Here is a 21,336-nt window from a genome sequence, read left to right on the forward strand (position 1 = left end):
GCGCAATCTTGCAAGTTGTATCAAGCCAGCTGCTTGCCACAGCTGATTGTCATTCGTTTTTCAACACCGCAAAGCAGGGTAGCTCTGCACGCGCAGGCTGTATGAAACTCTTGGAACGCCATTCAAGAAGAGAATTAACAACAATTTCTTAAAATTTGACTGAATTGAAATTAAAATAGAGCACGAAACACTCTTCCTTAATATTGTACATATATTAACAAGCCAATTAATGTACGATGAGTATCTCAAATGAATTGAATCAACAGGCGTGTTTAGAGCCGAGTGGAAAGGACAAAAGCAGTCAGACTCATTATCTCTAAATTGTTGCTCAGTTCCCTCAGTCCAGCCCAATGCATGCCAAGTTTAAATGCTGCTACTGCGATACCGACTCTACTCAGTTGTTTCCGAATCGTCGCCAAGCTTGGACGTTTTCGTTCGTTTGCTAGTTTTCCGTTTTATGAAAATTCATACGTATGTATATGATGTTCGCCGCTTGTAGTCAAAGGAAACTTCGCATTTTCTTGCAGTAACAATAACAAAGACGCAAAAACGAAATTCGCGCAAATTGTGAGTGAATCCAAAATTCAACTTTAATCAAACTCCAAAACAATTCTTTGTGTTTTTCTGCAATAAGTCCTCTGAAGTGTGTTGATCTACCTTATTGGTTTCTTTGTGTTCATATATAAATGTGCTGTTTTAAATTGCATATGTACATACATGTACATAAACTTATGAAATGCATATATTTGTACGTATATACATAGTTACATACATATGAATGTATGTATGTGCTGTTGCTTACCAACATTTCTATCCAAAGTGGAGAAAAGATAAACAGAAAGACAAGAAGTGCGTATGTAAGAGTTGTGAGCTGGTGGGCAAAGCTAATTTGCAATCTGTCCCTTTTGTACTGCATTTAGTGGTGTACAAGTATGTAGAAGTGTACATAAGTACATTCCTATTTATACGTTTTCTATTTAAATACAGACATTCATTGTGTTCCTTTTGTTTTATTTGCGTCTGCCAAATCATGGGTTCAGCTAAACATACATTAATAAATGTTGGAATTTATTTTAATCAAATTAAAAGAAAATTCGTTTTAATTGTGCGTGAGTGTTTTGTTTTCATAAATTGCATAAAAACTGTATTGAAAGATTATGAAAAGGACTCGCTAAATTGTTTATACATACATATGTAGAACGCATTACCTTAATTGCGTTTCCAACTAGTGCTAAATCCAACTACCACGCAGCGATTCAAACATAATTAACTGCCGTAAAAATGATTAGCAAGCAACCGATGAATCCGATGGGATCGGTCGTAAACATAAACCATTCTCTGTCCATAAACAAATGGCACCAGCTTTGTCATAAACTTTTCGCTAATAGCCGAGCATTTTTATTAGTTTCCCTATTTGTGTTTGTATGTACTTATATAGTACATACATGTCTATGTATGTGTGGATATTAATTAGTGTTTTTTTTTACCAAAGTGACAAATGTACTATTATTAACTTTGTACACAAACAGTGATTAGCGCCAAAGCTCAAGTATAGGTGTATCTATTATACATTTCTAGGATACCAAAAGAAGTGTGGTTATTGATTTAAATACATACATACATATGTATAAATTGACCTCGCAAGGTGCAACAAGTACAAACCTACTTTGATAAATACAGATGTTCAATACAACCACATGCATTAATACATATGTACATGGGGCAATTAACAACTCAGTAATAGTTATATTGAGAGTAGGTCTTTGTTGCCTGAAGTACTCTTACCATCTCATTTCATATACATACATACATACATTGTTGGTTTGCGAGTTGGACGAGCGGTTCTACGACTGATTGGAACGTGATGGATGCGAATTCATTGTTGCTGAGCACAATACAGAATATTGCTTTGTTCCCAGCTAGTCATTAAAAGGCCATTAGGCATTTGTTTCGTACGGCATTAGACTAGATTTATTCATTCCTGTTCATACATACGTACATGTATGTTACCATTAAATCCAATTATCAAATTCAACGATCGTCTCTTTTCTGCCTTGTTATACCCCAGCAGAACTATCTGTAATATCCTTAGACTTTATTGCTGCCTGCGCTTCAAATTAATTAACCCAATCATCATTACATCAATTGCTCCAGCAGCTGGTTAGTCTTTTAAACGATTAACACCTCGACAATTTCAAAATCGGATGTGTATTTAATTGGATAATATATCTCGTGCATATTTGAATAACTTAGCTACTGAGCTAGTTATTTCATAAATAAATCAAGTTTACGTTCAATTAATATGAGTTGAGAGGCAACAAATGAATGATTTAACTAATCGTCGAATAAGTATCGCAAATGACAAATTGTAATTGGTTTTATATAGTTTATTGAATTGTGTAATTGAAGTGATCTGTACGATTTTCTACTGACCAATAAAAACTAGTTGTTTTGGCGGTGCTGCTACCTTAAAGGATATAATTCCATTTCAAGTTTAGACACAACCACTCTGTAAAGTACAACAAATATTTGTTTTTCAATGTATTGTGCAATATTTTAGAATAGTTAGAATGCAAAATAGAAATTGTATGCACTCGATAATAATACTTCAAGTTAAATATTCACTATTTTTACATGGCAGCATAATCGGAAATAAAAACTTCCAGCTTCGCCAATTCCACGACTCAATATCATAACAATATAAGTATACATACATACATATGTATGTAACTAACTCATGCGAAATGCGGCCCGTTCGCATGATTATGCTAAATAAGTCAGGTCAAAAGTCCAGCTGCCGTTAAGTGATTGACCGATCACGACGTCATAGCTATCCACTCTCAAACAAATATCTCACTATTAAATACCAGACATGCCGCCGCATGTCCGGCAGTTGATTTATTTGCGAATTTGAATTAACTTGAAATTATATAAACAGTAACTTCCTCACTGATAATATGCAGGGAATATATACTATATTATTTAAACGTAATGCACAACATTCTTTGCGGGTTTATTTTGAAAATTCTCGGCTTACTGTCGCGACATTGTCCAAATAAAATGCTGAATCATCAGTGCTGGAGTGGTCGAAAACAAGTTTGGAATATCTGTGTGAACGCTTTTAAACCAAACGCATACTGTCGGGCTACGTTTGAGACTGAGAGTTGGACTGAAACGACGCCAAAAACATTAAATAGGCAAATAAATGGAAATAATACAAAATCGAAATTAAAGTTTTGCGATTCGATTTTTGTCAATTCTAGTGCGCTACCTTTAGTCAATAGTTGGGTATATAGGAGGTTAAAAACAACTTGGTCACAGATTGATTTGATAATAAGATTTCAGTATATTTCAAATACTTTGTACTTGTATATATGTAGAAGAGCATTTTTTTGGATTTTGTACTATATGCCTTTTTCAATTCCAATTATTTATACGCCATGTTTTAACGTTTATGAGTCATATTAATATTGAAAAATGATGGATTTAAAAATGTAATTGACAAATATGAGCATATTTTTGATACATTATTCAATTTATTATTTTGTAGATCAAGTTTAAACATTTTTTTTGCCGTTGTGCCATGAGAAAGTTTCTGATTTTATGCGTAAATTTTTTATATATTTCTCTTCTTGATTTCCCAAAATCTTTCATTTAAAAATATAATGGTGTTTTAAAATTACTTTTAATAAGGCGTTTTGAAGTACAACTTGCTTTAGAAAAAAGGCTTTTATTTGTTTTAAAGTCAATAATTAACTGCTTCCATAAGAATATAATAATATTAATTATCAAATGCTTTTCAGAAGAGCCTGTGAAGAGAAAAGTCGATTCGGTAATCTAAAGAATTCTGAAGTCGAATGTTTACCTTTGGGAGCTGTTTCTTTTTAACTAGTTAATCATAATAATTCCACAATTCATAGCGAATTTCATTTCGTACGGCTGTCGAAATAAATTTAAAAAATGTTTGTTGATATGGAATGTTTTGAGGCAAACATTTATATTATACATTTTCTGTACCAATAATATAATGTACTATAGATTCTGCTAGGTTGTTTTTAAAGCAAACAGTACACAGAGGTAGTTAACCTTCTGAAAAGAATTGGAATTTGCTGATATTAAATCGTAAAAAAAATCGTGCAATTGGCAGAATAATAAAAATTATAAATTGCGGTAAAAACCGGAACGCCCTCAGATTAGAATTTGTGCGTTACCCATAATCTTTGGAGATTTCATAAAACTTATAAAAGTATTTTCTATGTAAATGCTAGGCTATTCCGTAGACGTTTTAATAAACGCCCTCAGATTAGAGTTTGCGATCATAAGTGCGTTAACCATTACCTTTGGGGATTTCATAAAACTTATACAAGTATTTTCTATGTAAAGAGTTTGTGATCATAAGGTGCGTTAACCATTACCTTTGGGGATTTCATAAAACTTATGCAAGTTTTTTCTATGTAAATGCTAGGGTATTCCGTAGACGTTTTAATAAATAATGGTAATCTATTAGCGATAAAACCATTGGCGCCCGTTTTTACGCCTTTAATTTATGCATTTAGCAAATCGAATGTGTCATAGACTGCGATAGCTTTTTAAGGTGTAGCACTTATTCCTCTTGGGACTAGAAGATCGCCTACAATTAAATTCAGCGCGAAAATCTAGCAAAACTAATTGGAAGCGTAGAAAAAAACTATTAGTGCTTATGATTAAAGCATCACATTAAATCTTGCTACTACCCGTACTTGTCCGGCAACAAAGCTTAGCATTTGATGTGTTGAGTAGATTTTAAAGTTGTTGGCGGCGTGATAAATCAGCGATAAACACTCTGCGCCAAAAGCGGAACAGACGTGATCTGTCAATTGTTAGTAATTATTGTCGTCGTTGTTGTTGTTGTTGTTTTTGTTGTTGTTGATGATGCTGTTGATGTCACCCTAAGCCACTCAGTGTTGTGATAAATCTAATAGTATATTGCTTGCCATCGTGACTGTGCATCTCTTGGAATGCATTTGGAGTTGTTTTGCATTTATCTTTAAACATTTATGTGTTTCCCTTTCTTATTTATGCTTTTTTATATGCTAATTATAGCATTAAAAAAGAAAAGGATAACCAATGCCTGCTAAACCGGTTACATTCGATTTTATTGCTCAGTCACCTGAGGTTATGCTACTTGAGGTTCTGTTTGTGTTCTGAGTGTGTGACTCCTTTTCTTCTTATGGTTGATTCAGGCAGCCGGTTTTTTAATCGCAATGGAATTCCATTTTTATAATTCACATTTGGTGTACGTTTGATGGGCTCTATTCAATATTGTTGACCAAGAGAGTTTGTTATTAAAAATTATCAAAACTAACTTTGCATTTATAAATCTTATATACTTGTATGTAGAAAATAAAAGAATTTAATATTTCTATTACACTGAAATATCTATAGTTTGGACATGATAGTGACGGGAATCCAGTTTGTTTTATTTGTAGACTCTTTAAGCCGGACATCACGCTTTTATATTTATTTTCATTGTATTCCCGTTTAATTTGAAAATCAAAAAATAAGTCAGCTAAATCAATGCATTTTTTTTTTGAATTTTACAATTATGAACTAGCATAATTTTCATAAGCATTTATCATCTGTTATTAAACATTAATAATTAATTAATGTAATAAATAATAATAAATAAATATTAAATGACATTTTAACATTCTGCTGATCAAAATATGATGTGTAATTCGGTGTAGTTCGATATGTCATTATTCTTATTTTGCTAATTGATTATTTCATAGCTAAATTATCCCGAATACTGCGCTAATATCAAATAATACGTTGCCATTAGCGTATACATTCACATTTTCGCTAGTTTGGTCAATAAAATGCCGTTCACCTTGGTATTATTGACCATTAGCACAAATTATAGAAAATTCTAGCAACAAATTTGTACATATGTATATATTTTTTGGCATTTTTTTTTATCAAAATGTATGTGTTTGAATATAAGAATCAATAATAGTTACAATCAGACCTTGAATTGTCGAAGAATTCTGCGTTAATCAGCAGTGGTCCATATTGGTAACAAATCTTCTATACTAACAAGAGAATTAAGAATTAGCTATTGCAATATTAGCAATTGCCGATAACAACAAATAGCTTTGTATATACTATATGTACATATCATATTATTTCTCGGCACAATAAGTCAAGATCACCCACACATACACATGATAGTAACGTAAAAACGAATCTAAACTAATGCAGATAACCAATCTTTCGTTTTTGATTTCCTTGTCAGTTCGTGATGTATAAAACTTTCATGCTACAACCACTCATGACTTTAATGATTAATTTGTTCTTTTCAGCGCGTAATCAACGTCGACGTAGACGCCGTACAAACCAAAACAAAGCGGCTCGTAAATTTGTTCAAGAGCCACCACTGCAGCAACAACAACATTTAGCAAAGCGTGCAAAAAAAAAAACGATTACAAAACACATACCAAAAGACACATACATACATATATTAGTACATATATAGTGTATAGGAATAAAATTCGCAATGCTGGCAAAAATGAATAAAATAAAATACTCGTGAATAAAGTCTGAACTATTCTTGACGATCGTCGCCGATTTGTGGTAGGTAATGCACCATTTTGCAATCTTGTCACGTAGAAAGCGAAACACCAACATCAACAACATTAACATAATAAGATTTATACATTTATACAATAACAAAACAAAGCTACAACAAGCACGTTTTGCCAACATTGCAACAACAATACAAGCGATTGCCCACAACAACAATTACAACAATAAACTGCTCTACAACAAATAATAACAAAGATAATATTATTGCTAACAATAATATTTTTAAACCGTTAAATATTAAATTTTAACAACAATTGCAACACATACCACTAACCGACTACGCCATGGAACCAACCAAAAATCTCATGAAACAGTCGAAAGATGTGGAATTCCAGGACCTGTATTATTCCGTCAAAGAGCGCAAAAATTTCTGTAAGTCTAACCTACAAACATACTCACTAATGCCTTATTTTAAATCAATTCCATCTCATATGTAGAAAATGTAATTGAATTTTCTTTAAAGTTGACTTTTAGTATACTATATATTAACTAATTTTTAACCTACATTTTATTCGGCAGAGTCTTCGAACTAATCAACAAAAAATAATAATAACTAATATAAGCTGGTTATAAATAAATTAAATATTTTATTTCATGTTAATTTATTTGTACGAAATATTATATTATCTTTTGATGTAGATTTTGATAATGAAACATATAATAATGACAGATAAATTCTTGTCTGAAAAGATAAAGTACCAGAAAGTACTAGTAACAACGGTAGCTTCAAATATTTTTAGTAAAAATATAGCTCCCATAATCAGAGAACTGAAGTATTAAGTGATTCAAATTCAGTAGTTTTCATAGTTTGACGTTAATTTGTAATACATAGTTTACACAAGAACGATGCATTATTTAAAGCAAACCAGTCAAATTTAAAGGCATATCCAATATAAATAAAATAAATCACAGAAAATAAATATGTACTTGTATTACATGAAAAACCTACACTAAATTTAATTGATCAATAATATACATTTTCTTGTCCGTTTACTTATTAATTTTAACCATATTTTCAAAACGCCTCCCAACTTCCGTTTTTACAAACATAGGTCACACTTTAGATTTGAAAAGGGGCGTACGTTTAATATGATATAATGAAACCGTTCATTAAATAGATATTATTTTATAAAGATGTTTCGTTTTTTAACGTTTTATTTCAGTAATAAAAGAGTAATAAAAGGGATACTACTTAGATTAGTGACAATATTTCCGGGTGACAAGATGAGTCGAAATAGCCGTCTGTCCGTCCGCTTCAGGAAGAAGAACAAGAGCTAGAACAACCAAAATTTGGTATGCACTCGCACAGGCACATATAGACATAATTCTGATGTAAATCAGAAAAATCTTGAAACAGTATAGAAAAACTATATTATAACTCCACTTCTGTGTTAAAGATTTAAAATTGTATTTAAAAAAAAAGAGTCATTTGTAGAAGTGTGTAAAGAGCATTTAAAAGTTGGCCCCGTTCTACTCATAGCATTTAATTCTTGTTTTGTATTCGAATAGCGCCCAATCGTAAACATAATCTACAACGTTGGAACGCCTGAGTGCCCGTTAATAACTGACAGTTAGCCAATGTTAACTGTGCCAATGGCCCTCAAGCGTACTGCAAAAGAAATAACTTACCTACATATAGTAGGTAGTTACATTGTATATATTGCGTTATGTACATATTTAACACATTTTGCATGGGCAATACTTGTAGTTAATTTCTTCTTCAGCGCACATCTTTCGAAATCGGGGACGACTATACTCCACAGCCTCATGTGGTTTATGGGCTTAGTTTTGCAACTTCTTTGTTGCTAACTGCTCGAAATGATGATGGTCAGGCAAATGGGCAAGTAAACAAACAATTTACGCTTCTTTGTCTTGCATTTGTTAATAATAAATACTTAAAATGGTGGCCCTTTAGTTTTTGGGGAGGGGGTTTAAAATTGAACGACACTGACCACTTGCTGATGGACAGCTTGCGGAATAATGTTCAACAAAGTTTACGTCGTGGCCACAAATTGAATCAAACGTGTTTTCCTTGTTTCATACATGCACCTTAGTTTGGCATTAAAACTGAAATGTGAAATAACAACTTGATTTTCGTACTTGCACAACGACAACAACATCAACAACAACAACAACAACAACGCAACGACAACGACAAGAACTACACAACTACTCGAACACGTCTCACCTTATTTGCGTAATTAGCTTAGAGTACTGTTTGGGTTTTTCTTTTCGCACACACAGAAAACGTCATTGACACACAAGTCGAATAAAATCGAAATTGATAATATAATGCGGCAATTGAGAACCTAGCCCATCACAACTCTGAAGAACATTCAAACTATTTACTTGACAAAAAAGAGAGAGTGCTACAGTTAAATAAGGGCGACTGTGAAACACACTTTATCCGAAAAAAACTTGACAAAAAAGAGAGAGAATGCTACAGTTAAATAAGGCCGACTGTGAAACACACTTTATCCGAAAAAACTTCCGGCGCCCCTAGCAGAAGTAAAAAGAAAAAGCAAACTCCCAAACATAAAGTTAGGGGAAAGGGTATACAAAAAATGAAAATAACGAAAATATTGATGAGTGACTCTTTTGCCACATCAGTGCTAATTGATGGGCCGACCTTTTTCCATATATAGTACATATGTATGTTCTGCCAAATATATATGTTATATATAGGTAGTTATTTACTTACTGCATTTATTACAATGAACTTCAGGTGCTACACATCTAATAAAAAATATTGTAAAGGAAATAAAATGTCGCTGAATATGAATTCTCAACATTTATAGTAATAGTGCTAATAGCTATTTAAATAAAATGCTCTTTATTCTGGAAAATAGGGGATTATTGAAGTCAGTTACAATGCTCATCAAACACTTCTGAGAAAATAAACGCATCTTTTTATCAAATGATCTAATTTGAAGAAAAGTATATATGTATACTAAGGCATTAGGTTGGGTTTTGTTATTCACTCACCTTTAATATAAATGGAAAGCAACCCGATTTATACGTAGTGTAAGTCGAAAGATCGCTGCTCATTCTCGTTTAAAGTAGCTTTAATATTAGCCTTTTTAAAGCTAATACCACTTTGATTTTTCCCACATATGCGTCATAATAATAATACTAGAATTCTATAGTCAAACAGCTCGCTTAATCTTTGTAAACGGGTATTATGATTGTGCTTGTGGCTGATAAGGAAATTGCCGATCAAAAAGTTTAACCTTGAACCTCAAAAATAAATAAATATTGTAAAAAATACACAATATTTTTTAATGTTGTGCATATACAAGTTTCTGTGAACAAATATTTTCATAATAACAGTATGTGTCAAGTCATTCAAATCAACATCATATTAGATGTTGCCTTTTCCCTTCCACTGCCAGTTCGTTGAATAAAAGATATTCTTCGAACGTAAAACTAGTTCTGCAAATGTGTACGTGTGATTGATTACATTTTCAATTTTATATTCTGTGTTGGTAGTTTTTGTTTTTATATATACTATATTTATAAACATGTTTAAATTTAAAGCTTTTTCATTTGCATTTTGGCAGTAAGTTCGTGCCTAGGCCGATTAACGCCAGTAGTTGACCAATTTCCGGGAATAAATGGTTGGTTTTTTCTTTAGACTTTTAAACACTTTTTAAAGTTCTAAGTTCATATGTAAATAAACACGCTGTGGTTTGAAAAATATATGTACAGTACAGCATTGTGTCATTTGCACACATATTTTTGAAAAGGGAAGGGAAATAAACCGTGTAAGTGGAAAATCATTTTTAAATGGGACCGGAGTTGCAAATGCAAGACAGTTTCTGAACCATACAGCTTGCAATTCTTTATTAATATAGAGTGTATATAGAAGTCGGAGGTCATTAGTAAAAGAACATATATTTATTATTAAATAGAAAACATTTTTTGCTCAGATTTTTTATAAATTTGAGGACGATTTTTCTACATCCTTACATCAATTGAAAATGTGTGTTTAAATAAGTTCATTGCAATCTTTGTAATCAAATCAGATACAAAGTAGAAAATCGAAATGGAAATCCATCTGCAAATCCATTGGATTTGACTACAACATTCTCAATATATACATTGTTCTCATATCATTAGAATAAAATGGTTGTAAATAAATATATTTTTGAATCATTCGTTTCTATGACAGCTATATGATATTGCCATTTCACATGGTCGGTCTCAGCAAACTCGTCTCATTTGTGTCCGGTGCAAAGTTTGATCACGATAGCTCTACAACTGTGGGAGGAATAGTGATTGAAACAGGCCGACAGACATGTACTGTGCATAATTAAGATAAATTAAAATGCAATAAGTTATATTTCAAAGGGAGATGCGCAATTGAAATGTTTCCAAATCATAGCTTCCTCACTTTTGATACGGACTTTGTCGCCACGCCGTTGTGAAATTGAAGTGAATCATTTCTCATGGCATGGAACATGGCGCTGCATTATATACAATACTTAGGCACACATACATATATGCATTGGTATACAAATTTTTATAGAAATATAATATATTTTTTTACATATGCCAGCCAGACTTACTTATGTACATATGTTACATACAAGTAAGTCAGTATTCTACTTTTAATGTCGGCCAAAGTCATTTGTGCTGACTGAGTTGGGCGATAAGCGTGCATACATATTTATGTGTATAAACATACTGTTCAGATAGTATATATCTACGAATGGTTTATGTGCGCGTTTAGTTGCAACTTCCTCAATAAGCCGTCTCCCAGTGGAATAACTAACCAGCTAGCGACAACAAAGGCAGTGACAGCAACAACAACAACATCATCATCATCATCACCATCAGCAGCAGCAGCAGCATCCACACAAGCTATGCCCAACAATTCCAACTAGATAATGAACAATGATCCCAACAACAGTAAAAACAATATATGTATATGTACATACTTGTATATGTATACCGACTATGTACAAAATTATGGAGGTACGCAACGAAAGCGAAAATTGCCCAACATTGATTGAATAATTTTCCCCCCCGAAGCGGCACTTTTATTGCAACCTGCTCAGCTCGCTTTATGGACTGACCGACTGTCCAGTCAGATGCTGGCGTCCGCATCGACATCGGAATTACGAGAAACGTCGGTCAGTGCAATTCATGGCGGTTTTCTCCAATTACCCGACATATACATATTTCATCTCATTTCCAACTATCTATGGCTATATTGGGGCACCCTGTTCTATTTAATGGATGTGAATTGTCAGACTGAATGACTGCATGACTGAATTATTGGATTTGAGCTGTCTGTTGTGCAAATATAGGATAGGAATGTAAATACGAGTATTTATTCTCAACTTGCATTCTAAAATGCCTTTTGATTACCGACTTATGTTGACATTTATTGAGTTTAAAATCGGAATATGTAGATGCTCACCACTTTGAATTAGTTAATTACTATGACAATATTAATCGCTTTTTAATAGTCATCAGTCATTAAATTTGTAGAATCATCATCATGTTTATTCTTATTCCATATTCCTTACACACGAAAAACTGGCAAAACTATTATCAATTAATAAAAAAGTTTTTAAATGAATACGAATGGTATTTTGGAATATTCAGCAACTGCTACGATCCTTTGTAAAACAAAGCTATATCCACTTGCTCTTGAGATCCAATGATTGGTATTTCAACATAAAGTCTAGCTCTGATTCGAAACTGAACCAGAAATTTAGGCTTTTATAACAGTATAATCATATACGAATTGGAGATTAGAATTATAAATTAGCATATAAGGATTATATAGCTTTGAGCTTATCATTTTTATGTTCAAAGAAAGGTAGAGTGGTTATTAAAAACTTTCTTACATTTTATAAATGTAGTTTTAAAAAATGTATAAGTCAATCCAAATAAATGTTGGGGAAGTTCAATCTTAGAAAACATTTAATTAAAAGTTCCGGTTCGGTATTAGGAGGCTAAAAAGTTTCGGGCAAACTACGAGTGTATCATAGTATTTTGAACTTTACTTATAATCTCTACATTTTCGAAACCTGTTCCTATGTAGAGTGTATAATTATTTCCCATTTTCAAATCGGCTTAGAATGATGTACTTGTATTTGCCTAAGTTATAATTATTGATTGAATAGTAAATATGAATGAAGTTTTTTGCTTCAACTGTTCAGCCAGAGACCTAACGTGTCAAATACACGAGCCCGTGATGTTCTCGCATGTCTAAAAACACATCGCGCCTATAAATTTGTGCTCATTTGGGAAATTGCATGTTGTAATATAGTAACTATTCGTCAACGCTTGTTGCATCACATCTACCAAAAAAAAAAAATGCATATATATATTTACATAAGTATAAGTATTATACTTGTAGAAAGCAATGACCGTTGGCAGATCGAACTGAGAATACAAAGGTGCACGCAATCCCTCTAGGGGCGCGTACCGGAATAAATGGCTTGGCGGTAATAGCAGACGTGCAGGCTTCAATTAATATAACACACTGCTATAAAAAGGAGCATTTTCTGTATTTTTCATCTCATTCATTAATTAACGAAACAATGTAATCTCAGAAATATGAAGTGTAAACGACCAGATTAGCTCGATCATAAAAAGCTTTTAAGTAGGTGCTGTATGAAAAGATTTATGCAAGCATCTCAATTCATTCGCTTATTGCTCTGTTCAACAGATATTAAAAATTGTATTTATTTCTTGATTAGCTGGATTACTTCTAATTTTTCTAGGGCCATCCAAAATCCCGCAAGGTTCTGGTCTTCTTTTCTATCACTATCGGATATCTGTTTGGTATGACGATGATGTTAACTGACTGGGTTGATGCTTACCCATCCATTTAGGTCTTAGATGATCATTTAGTCATATTGTAATTTAAATTTTAATTAATTTATATCGCATATTTCTAGAGAGTTGAATGCCTACAGATCATTTATACGATCTATTCTAGAATATTGTTTGTGCACTCTGATTGTCCATTTAGAGCCGGTATCAAACAGATCCCCCAAGATCCAATAAACCACTCCATACAACGATTTTAAGAATTCTTCGCTTAAATTGCTGTGATGTGATAAAAAAAATGGATTCTTCAATTTCAATTTTTGTGTATTTGCAATACATTTGCGCATTAATTTGTTGAATTTTTGTGTTGTCCATAACCCCATAATTTAAATATTACCTCTTATCAAGAGCAGTAACAATTTATGGAATTTATGGGATCGTTGCTTACTTTGTCTTTGTTTCTGTTTGCTGTTGCCTATTCATGGCTTTTATGACTTTTGTCGCTTTGAGAAATCAATTCCCAGGTCGGAGGCTACTCCATAAATTATACGTCTCGGATACCCGATGTTTTGCCAATTACGTTATTTACGTTGTTTGTTTGTTAGTTTTTAAATTGATTTATCTGATTTATCATATTTAATTGTTAAATGTAAAGATACCTACAAATCATTTCATGATGAAAGCCACTTAATCAATTACGATGAATTTCTTAAAATCTCATTGAATATCAATCGATGAAATTTTACATTTTCGCTAATTAAAAGACGTTAAGAAATTACATAAATTAGAAGAATAATTATTACAGCTAGATATGTAATTTTTTATTGTTGTAAAAAATGAAAATGATGATGAATAAATCCCACGTTTGCCAGATGCCGGACCTTGTGATCTAATCCAATTATATCTCGAACCTAGGAGTCGGCATCGCTTCCAATTTATTCAGTACACGCAACACTTGTGTCTACTTTATTATTATTATTTTAAAGTTAAATCGAAACAAACTAATGCGGGACAAATCGTCAGACCGCTGGCACGTTTCACGTCAACGTGTGAGGTTTTGTGCCCGTACCTCTATCCGTAACCCTCAGCACCTCTTCGTTAACCAGAAAACATTTGCACAAAGCGTTCAATTAATTTCGGATCTTTGTCACGTTTGGAGTTTGCTTACTATGTGGCTCACATGGACAGAATGCTGGACAACTTGTGTTTGCACTCCATTTGATGGCGATGAAGGCGCCACCCAGCAAGAAAACGAGGCGTGTCAGGCCGATTTCAATGTTGCAATTATTGGCTATAGATCCAATACATCGAAATCAGAATAGGCACCAGAATGAATCTTGGAATGTGGCCCGCTTGGGGCCATCAGTTTGTGTTTGGCAAACACAAATATGAGTTAAGCGCTAACACGCTGACTTCCCATTCACAGCAACGACATCGAGCAGGCTAATTGATATGTAAACTTGGCCACCGGGCTAGGAACTGCAAATAGGATTTGTTACTCAACTATATGTAGTGTGATGATGACCTTCTTTGATTTGCATATTGTCGTGTCAATTGCTTCGCATTTGCGTACGGAATTACAATTCTTGAGGGGGAGGAATGATTGAGGGCTTTAAAACTGGGTCAAGTTTTTGTACATAAGCATGTTCTTGTTAATACGAAACCTAATTCGTTCAATTGCCAGCTGTTTTCAAAGCTTGCAGACACACTACTAATAGAATTAAGCTGCTTTGAAATTGAAACTTATAAAAATGACTCACTCAACAGCAGAATTAGATGATTTACTTACTACTTCTATAATAAATTAATATGTTTATTCATCCTCGAATCGAACTACAAAGGGCGGCCGGATTTCGTTCCCCTGGTCAATGATTTTTAATTTTAACCATATCTGATCCCTAATAAGAAACAAACATAAATTTTGCATGGTACACAAAGTTCTAGGTTAACGCGGCCTGGTGCGATTGCTAAATATTTCCACTATTCAGCGCTATCACCAAGGCAAGCCTCAACATTGAACTTTGCCGTCCTTTTAGATTAGATGTATATGAAATGTCAGTGCCTACGTTTATCAATCCGGATGCAGGTCACAGACACATGTCTAGTGTCTACATGCAGACCTTGGCATTGATATTGAATTTAGAAGCACATGCAATGAGCTTCGAATATTTCTGAATAAAAATGTACGAAAAATTTCTTCTCTTTTATAAATAAATAAATAAATAAAAAAAAAATTTCTTACCAATGTAAAAATAAAAACATGTAAGAAGAACGTATTGATTTTACACTTAAAACAAATTCGTGCAATGAATTGCTTTTAAAGGAAAAAAGGAGGAGGTTACCTCAGCAAATTCGACAATGCTTATGATTCTTTTTTTATTAGAAAGCTGGTGCTTCCCGAAAACTACCTTAAACATACCTCTATTCCTGAACAGGACGCTGTAACTTCAAAATCATTTTCGAAACTTTAAGTCACTTTAAATGACAAAAACAAAAAGCCCTCACTGCACTAGATCTCAAGTCGGTTTTTTTTTCTGTTAAAATTTTACTTGGTTTTATACTTATTATTCATATTCAACTGAGTTTTTAAGAAGTTTAAAGCCTTATCAGGAGTAATTTCTCCTTAGCTGTTGAAAAACTTTATGGAACGCTAGCTCAAACTTAAGGTTTTCTGGGTTTTATTTTTGAGTGCAGGACGACTGCATTTATTAAGTCGCAATATGCAAAAAGTTTGGACCAAATAATACTAACACTGAGATCGTTCTTGTCAGAACGTAGCTATTAAGCTATGTATATGTTCGCGTTGTTATGCTTATATATCACCATCCCGATTCCCGACATACTTGTAGTCTCTTATCAATTTACTTTCTAATGTTTTATATATAGTATTCGTCTAGTTTTACATTACATTACGGCATTACATCTGATTTAACAACCTTACATAATTCATATAGCTGCCTGTGCGTTGTATATTTTTCCTTCTATGTATAGATAGACTTCACTTGCAATTATCAACTTTTTAATGCATCTTGTTAGCTTTTGCATTCTTTGTTTATATTTTTCAATGTTAAAGGCAGCTGATACGGTATTCGCATTTAAATCGGAGTCCCTGTTTTAACATTGACACAAATCTATCTGCACGTGTGCCCGTATCAACACACTCGATTCAGATTGCGAATCGAATCGTAAATTTCACATAATTGTATACTTTTGTTAAATATAGTGCGTATTTCTAGCATACAAAATTAAAACGAAATTACAAAGTGCAATTTATAATTTTATTGATCCTGGAGAAGAGATTATAATTATAGGAACATTCAATGAAATATCTCTTTTCTTTACCAAACTGAAATAGATACTTTTTATTGTAAGTTTGAAATCTCTTGCTTAGAACTTTTGCAAACCTGTAAGACTTGAAAAATTGTGAACTTGTTATGTCATCGGCTCTTTAAATCCAGTCACATTTTGAAAGCTTATGACGCAAAACAAACTGTTTTTATTTTTGTTTAATCTAGTTTATTCTATTCTGTATACTATTTAGTCTTCGAAAAGTTTTTTTTACATCGCAACAACAGAATCAAATGAGTAATTCTATCAAAATAAATAAATAAACAGCTCGTGTTGACCTATTGGACGTATAGACATACTATATGCGAGTACTTATGAGGTTTAACGATGTTATGCTTTAAATATTAATATCAACTTAACGACCTTTTAATGTTTACACATGCGGGCGGCCCGCTAAAATTCTGTTATAAGTGACAGACATAAAAGTTTAACAATTGTTTTTGTTTTATAGCGGTTTATAGTATATATGTATATATACTACACACCTATGCATATATGTCTAAGTACATCCATATACGAGTATACAACCGCAATCATCTGGCTATAACAGCAACGATAACAATAACTAAAGTTGATGAACCTAATGACTCGAACATGAAGCCCGAATTTGCTCTGCCAGTTTCTCTGGTGAATCTGTTAAAGATGCTAAAAGTCGTTTTAAATCTTCTGGAAAAGTTTATGCATAAATTTCAAAGCTAAAAATTTAAATCAACAAGTCAATTAAAATATGAACCGAAACTAACATGTGATCCAATCGCTAATCTTTGGCTTCTTCGTTTCAGTTCGAGTAACCGGCCAGCGGAATATACTAACCGGCCTGAGTGGTAGCTTCCGAAATGGTCAACTATCCGCCATCATGGGCCCATCGGGGGCCGGCAAGAGCAGTTTGCTGAATGCGATTTCGGGTTTCAGGTAAGTCCACATCGATAAAAGAATAAAATTGTATGTGGAATATATTTTGGAGATGCTGCGTAATCAAGAGACATCAATATACGGAGTAATTGTTGTATTTCGAATTCGAGCCGGCTAATTAGAATACTTGATTTATGGGCTGAATGTGCGCAGGCGCAGATTTATAAATTGTTATTCAGTTGATTTCTTACATGTATTACAAGTATGTATTGTAATTTTTTGTTAAGTGCGCGACTTAATTTTACCATTGACCTGTTCTTACCTAAATTGTTTGTCTCTGAACAAACGTTAATATTATTTAAATTTATTGAATGCATACTTAATTTGTATTTCATTTTTAAAACCCAATTTATTTTAGATTGCAACTTATTTTCGCAATTATTTTTTTTGTAATTCTGTATGTTCTTAGCTTAGCTCATAAATCTGTTACGCCTCTGCTATTTTTAGGGCATTGATTCCAAAACCGAACGGTGATGTATCATTTGTCCTTTGTAGTGAAGCTTACATTTGAATAGAAGCAATGCGGCCTTTTATAAAGGATTTAGAATAAATATTATACATTTTGATCAGGCTTGTCTTTCATGACAATTACAAGTATTAGACAGTTTTATTTTTTAATCGGCAATGCCACTCTGAAAAGACGCTGTGTTTTCTCCTCCTTTTGCTCAACATTTGCAGGATTCCAAAAAATATCTATAATTGATTAAACATTTAAATTTAAAAAAGTAAGGTTAGGTCCAAAACTCGTAACAATTTTGAAACATCTACTGCCATCATATTCATTATTTTGGAATAATTTCGTCTGCGTTCGGACAGTCAAATATTTGCTCACAAACCTTTAAAATGTAGACAACAAATATTTAAGTTTAATTATTATTTTTGATTGAAATTTATAGCAAACCTAATAAATGTATAGTATATTTGACCATAGGCCTTAAGAAAACTATACGTAATACGTATTTTGCAAATTGTGTTACCATATTTGTGGTTATATCTACATCTAATTTGTCAATTCTCTCCATATCGTTAACAGGACAAACGGTGTGAACGGTAGCATTAAAATGAATCGAAGAGATGCCTGCTACATAACGCAGGACGATCATCACCAGACTCTGCTGACTGTGGAAGAATTAATGAATCTCTCCTGTGATCTAAAGCTGAAGGACCGCCAAAACAAGTCCCAGCTGGTAACGGAAATTCTAGATAACCTTAATCTAAGCCATCGTCGCAATGTGACGGCGGAAAAACTGAGCGGTGGTGAGCGAAAGCGTCTCTCCATTGCGCTGGAGTTGGTCGACAATCCAAACATATTCTTTCTGGACGAGCCCACCAGTGGACTTGATGAGGTGACGGCGGCGCAGTGTATTCGTTTACTTAGCGCCCTTGCCAAGGAAGGGCGCACAATTGTGTGCACCATACACCAGCCGTCGGCGACAATTTTCAACTATTTCGACAGTATCTATGTGCTTGCCAAGGGCCAGTGCGTCTATCAGGGAAGTCCACGCGCCACCATACCCTTTCTCCATCTAGCCAATCTCGACTGTCCGCGGCACTATAGCCCCTCTGACTACAGTAAGTTTTTGCCAAAATATTAAGATCGAATGGAAAACTAACCCCCTTCCTTGTGCAGTAATCGAACTGGTGGATGCAGATGAAGGCCGGCTAGTGCCGATGCTCAGCGAACTCACGGACAATGGCAAGCTGATATATACGGCCAAGCAGCTGGACATCGTGGAATCGCAACTCGAGTTCCATCAGGCCATCACCACAATGTTCGTGGAACAGCCAAAACGCCAGATCTTGCCCCCATTTTTCACCGGCAGTGCTGCCTCTACAGATGGAACGCTTATGGGTGGCGCCAGCGCTTTCCTCGAACAGATGAAGGCCTTCTCCAGGCGACTGTACTATGATCGTCGCGATATTTCGAGTTGGCAACAGTTCTTGGTTCTAATGCGTGTTATGATGCTGCGCATTTTACGGGCACGCCTCGCACTTACTATTCAATTGTTTCATCACACGCTGTGCGGCCTCTTCTTCGGCCTCATCTTCTTCCAATTGGGTAATCAGGGTGCTCGGATGTTCGATCATCTGAAATTCTGCATTGGTGCCGTCTTGATGATTGTCTACACGCAGGTGATGGTGCCCATCCTAAGTTGTAAGTATAACATTTTTAGGCAGTCCCTTATCCTTTTGATTACCCCCCGTTAATACTAGACTGGACATTATTGCTGGCTTGTGGATAAGAAATGTTAGGACAGGAATGAAAAAGGTAGAACATACGTTATCAGCATCAGACTAATTTTTATCGACCTAATGTAGTTTTTAGGCTTGTATCACAAAGCTTGAGCTCATTCAGTATTACAATTTTTCAAGTTCTGATTGAAATGAGAAAATTATTAATAAGTTGAGAGCATGTCTTAAAATGCTAAAAATCTAACTAACATTTTCTTCTACCTTCAATAGAATTGTCATTAGATTCATTAGAAACGAGTGATCAGGAAGCAGGAGTTGTTTATAATAAATCATCTTTCCTTTAGAAATACATTATATTTAACAGCCATTCATTAATGCTCCAGATCTTCAGTGTGCCACACAAAACCTTTTAAAGTATCACACACTATTTGTAATAAAGACATACAATTTATAATTTTATCGTGACCTTATCCGTTTAACAAGAAAAGTATATTCGAGTGTACACATTCGAGTTTTAAACTTTTTTGCTTTCTTACGAATAATATTTAATTTGTCAATTTCTTCGTTAACTGGTTTAGATTTGAAATATTTTAATTAGATGCAGAAATACCATTGATTTATTATTTTTATAATTCGCTAGCCAGTTAAGTTTATGATATAGCGAGAGTTTTGAAAATCAAACCAAATCTAATCAATTCCCAGATCCGGCCGACGTCAAGGTGGTTAAGAAGGAGACCTTCAACCGCTGGTACACCCTAACACCGTACTATTTGGCGTTAACGTTCTCCCGCTTGCCGCTTCAGATAATTCTGAACATTACATTCATGGCGGTTACGTATTGGATGTCCGGGCTGCCTGATCAGTGGTGGCGCTTTTGCATTTTTGTTGCCGTAGGTCTGATGATCTCGCTAGTGGCTGAGGGCATGGGTCTGGCGATTGGTGCTACATTTAGCATAACAGTGAGTAACTATAGCTGTCCGCTGACTAGTTTCTATAAATCTAATTGGCTTGCGTTTCTCCTTAGAACGGTAGTGTGGTGGGTCCCATGATTATAGCACCTCTGATGGGGTTGGCCGTCTATGGGTTCGATTTTGCGCCCCAAATCTCGACTGGCATGAACCTGCTGATGAAGTTCAGTTACGTGCGTGTTGGTGTCGTCGCAATGGTGTTGGCTGTTTTCGGATTTCAACGCGAAGAGTTGGACTGTGATGAGATCTACTGCCACTTTAGCGATCCTCGCGTGCTGCTTAAGTTTCTCGACGTGGAGAAGGTATCCATACTGCACCAGTTCGGGCTGCTGGCCATGCTCATGTTCTTCTTTCGCATCCTGATGTACATCAGTCTGCGAAAACGGTGCTACACATAACCTGGCCAAGTCCTGTGCCAAGCCGCTACTGGAATCGAATAAATCTTATGTATCTTTAGTAGTCTTAACTAAAGCCAATGCTGTGATTGTTTGATATATTACGA

The 21,336-nt window shown here is 34.2% G+C and overlaps 1 protein-coding gene across 2 annotated transcripts; it reads left to right on the forward strand.

Moving 5' to 3' along the window:
• Positions 1-431: 431 nt before the first annotated feature.
• On the forward strand, positions 432-21,313 carry LOC115622326 (ATP-binding cassette sub-family G member 1). Of its 2 annotated transcripts, none has more exons than XM_030516235.1 (7): positions 432-567; positions 6,342-6,996; positions 17,544-17,673; positions 18,707-19,245; positions 19,304-19,828; positions 20,569-20,825; positions 20,891-21,313. In XM_030516235.1, the coding sequence occupies exons 2-7, from the start codon at positions 6,909-6,911 to the stop codon at positions 21,230-21,232; spliced, it is 1,881 nt and encodes a 626-aa protein (XP_030372095.1). In that variant the 5' UTR covers positions 432-567; positions 6,342-6,908; the 3' UTR covers positions 21,233-21,313. The 2 variants fall into 2 exon arrangements, with proteins under 2 accessions (XP_030372095.1, XP_030372096.1); XM_030516236.1 differs by lacking the exon at positions 432-567 and adding an exon at positions 891-930.
• The last annotated feature ends 23 nt before the right edge of the window (positions 21,314-21,336 follow it).

The sequence above is a fragment of the Scaptodrosophila lebanonensis genome, unplaced genomic scaffold (assembly GCF_003285725.1).
Source record: "Scaptodrosophila lebanonensis strain 11010-0011.00,11010-0021.00 unplaced genomic scaffold, SlebRS2 tig00000043-arrow-pilon, whole genome shotgun sequence".
Lineage (NCBI taxonomy): Eukaryota > Metazoa > Arthropoda > Insecta > Diptera > Drosophilidae > Scaptodrosophila > Scaptodrosophila lebanonensis.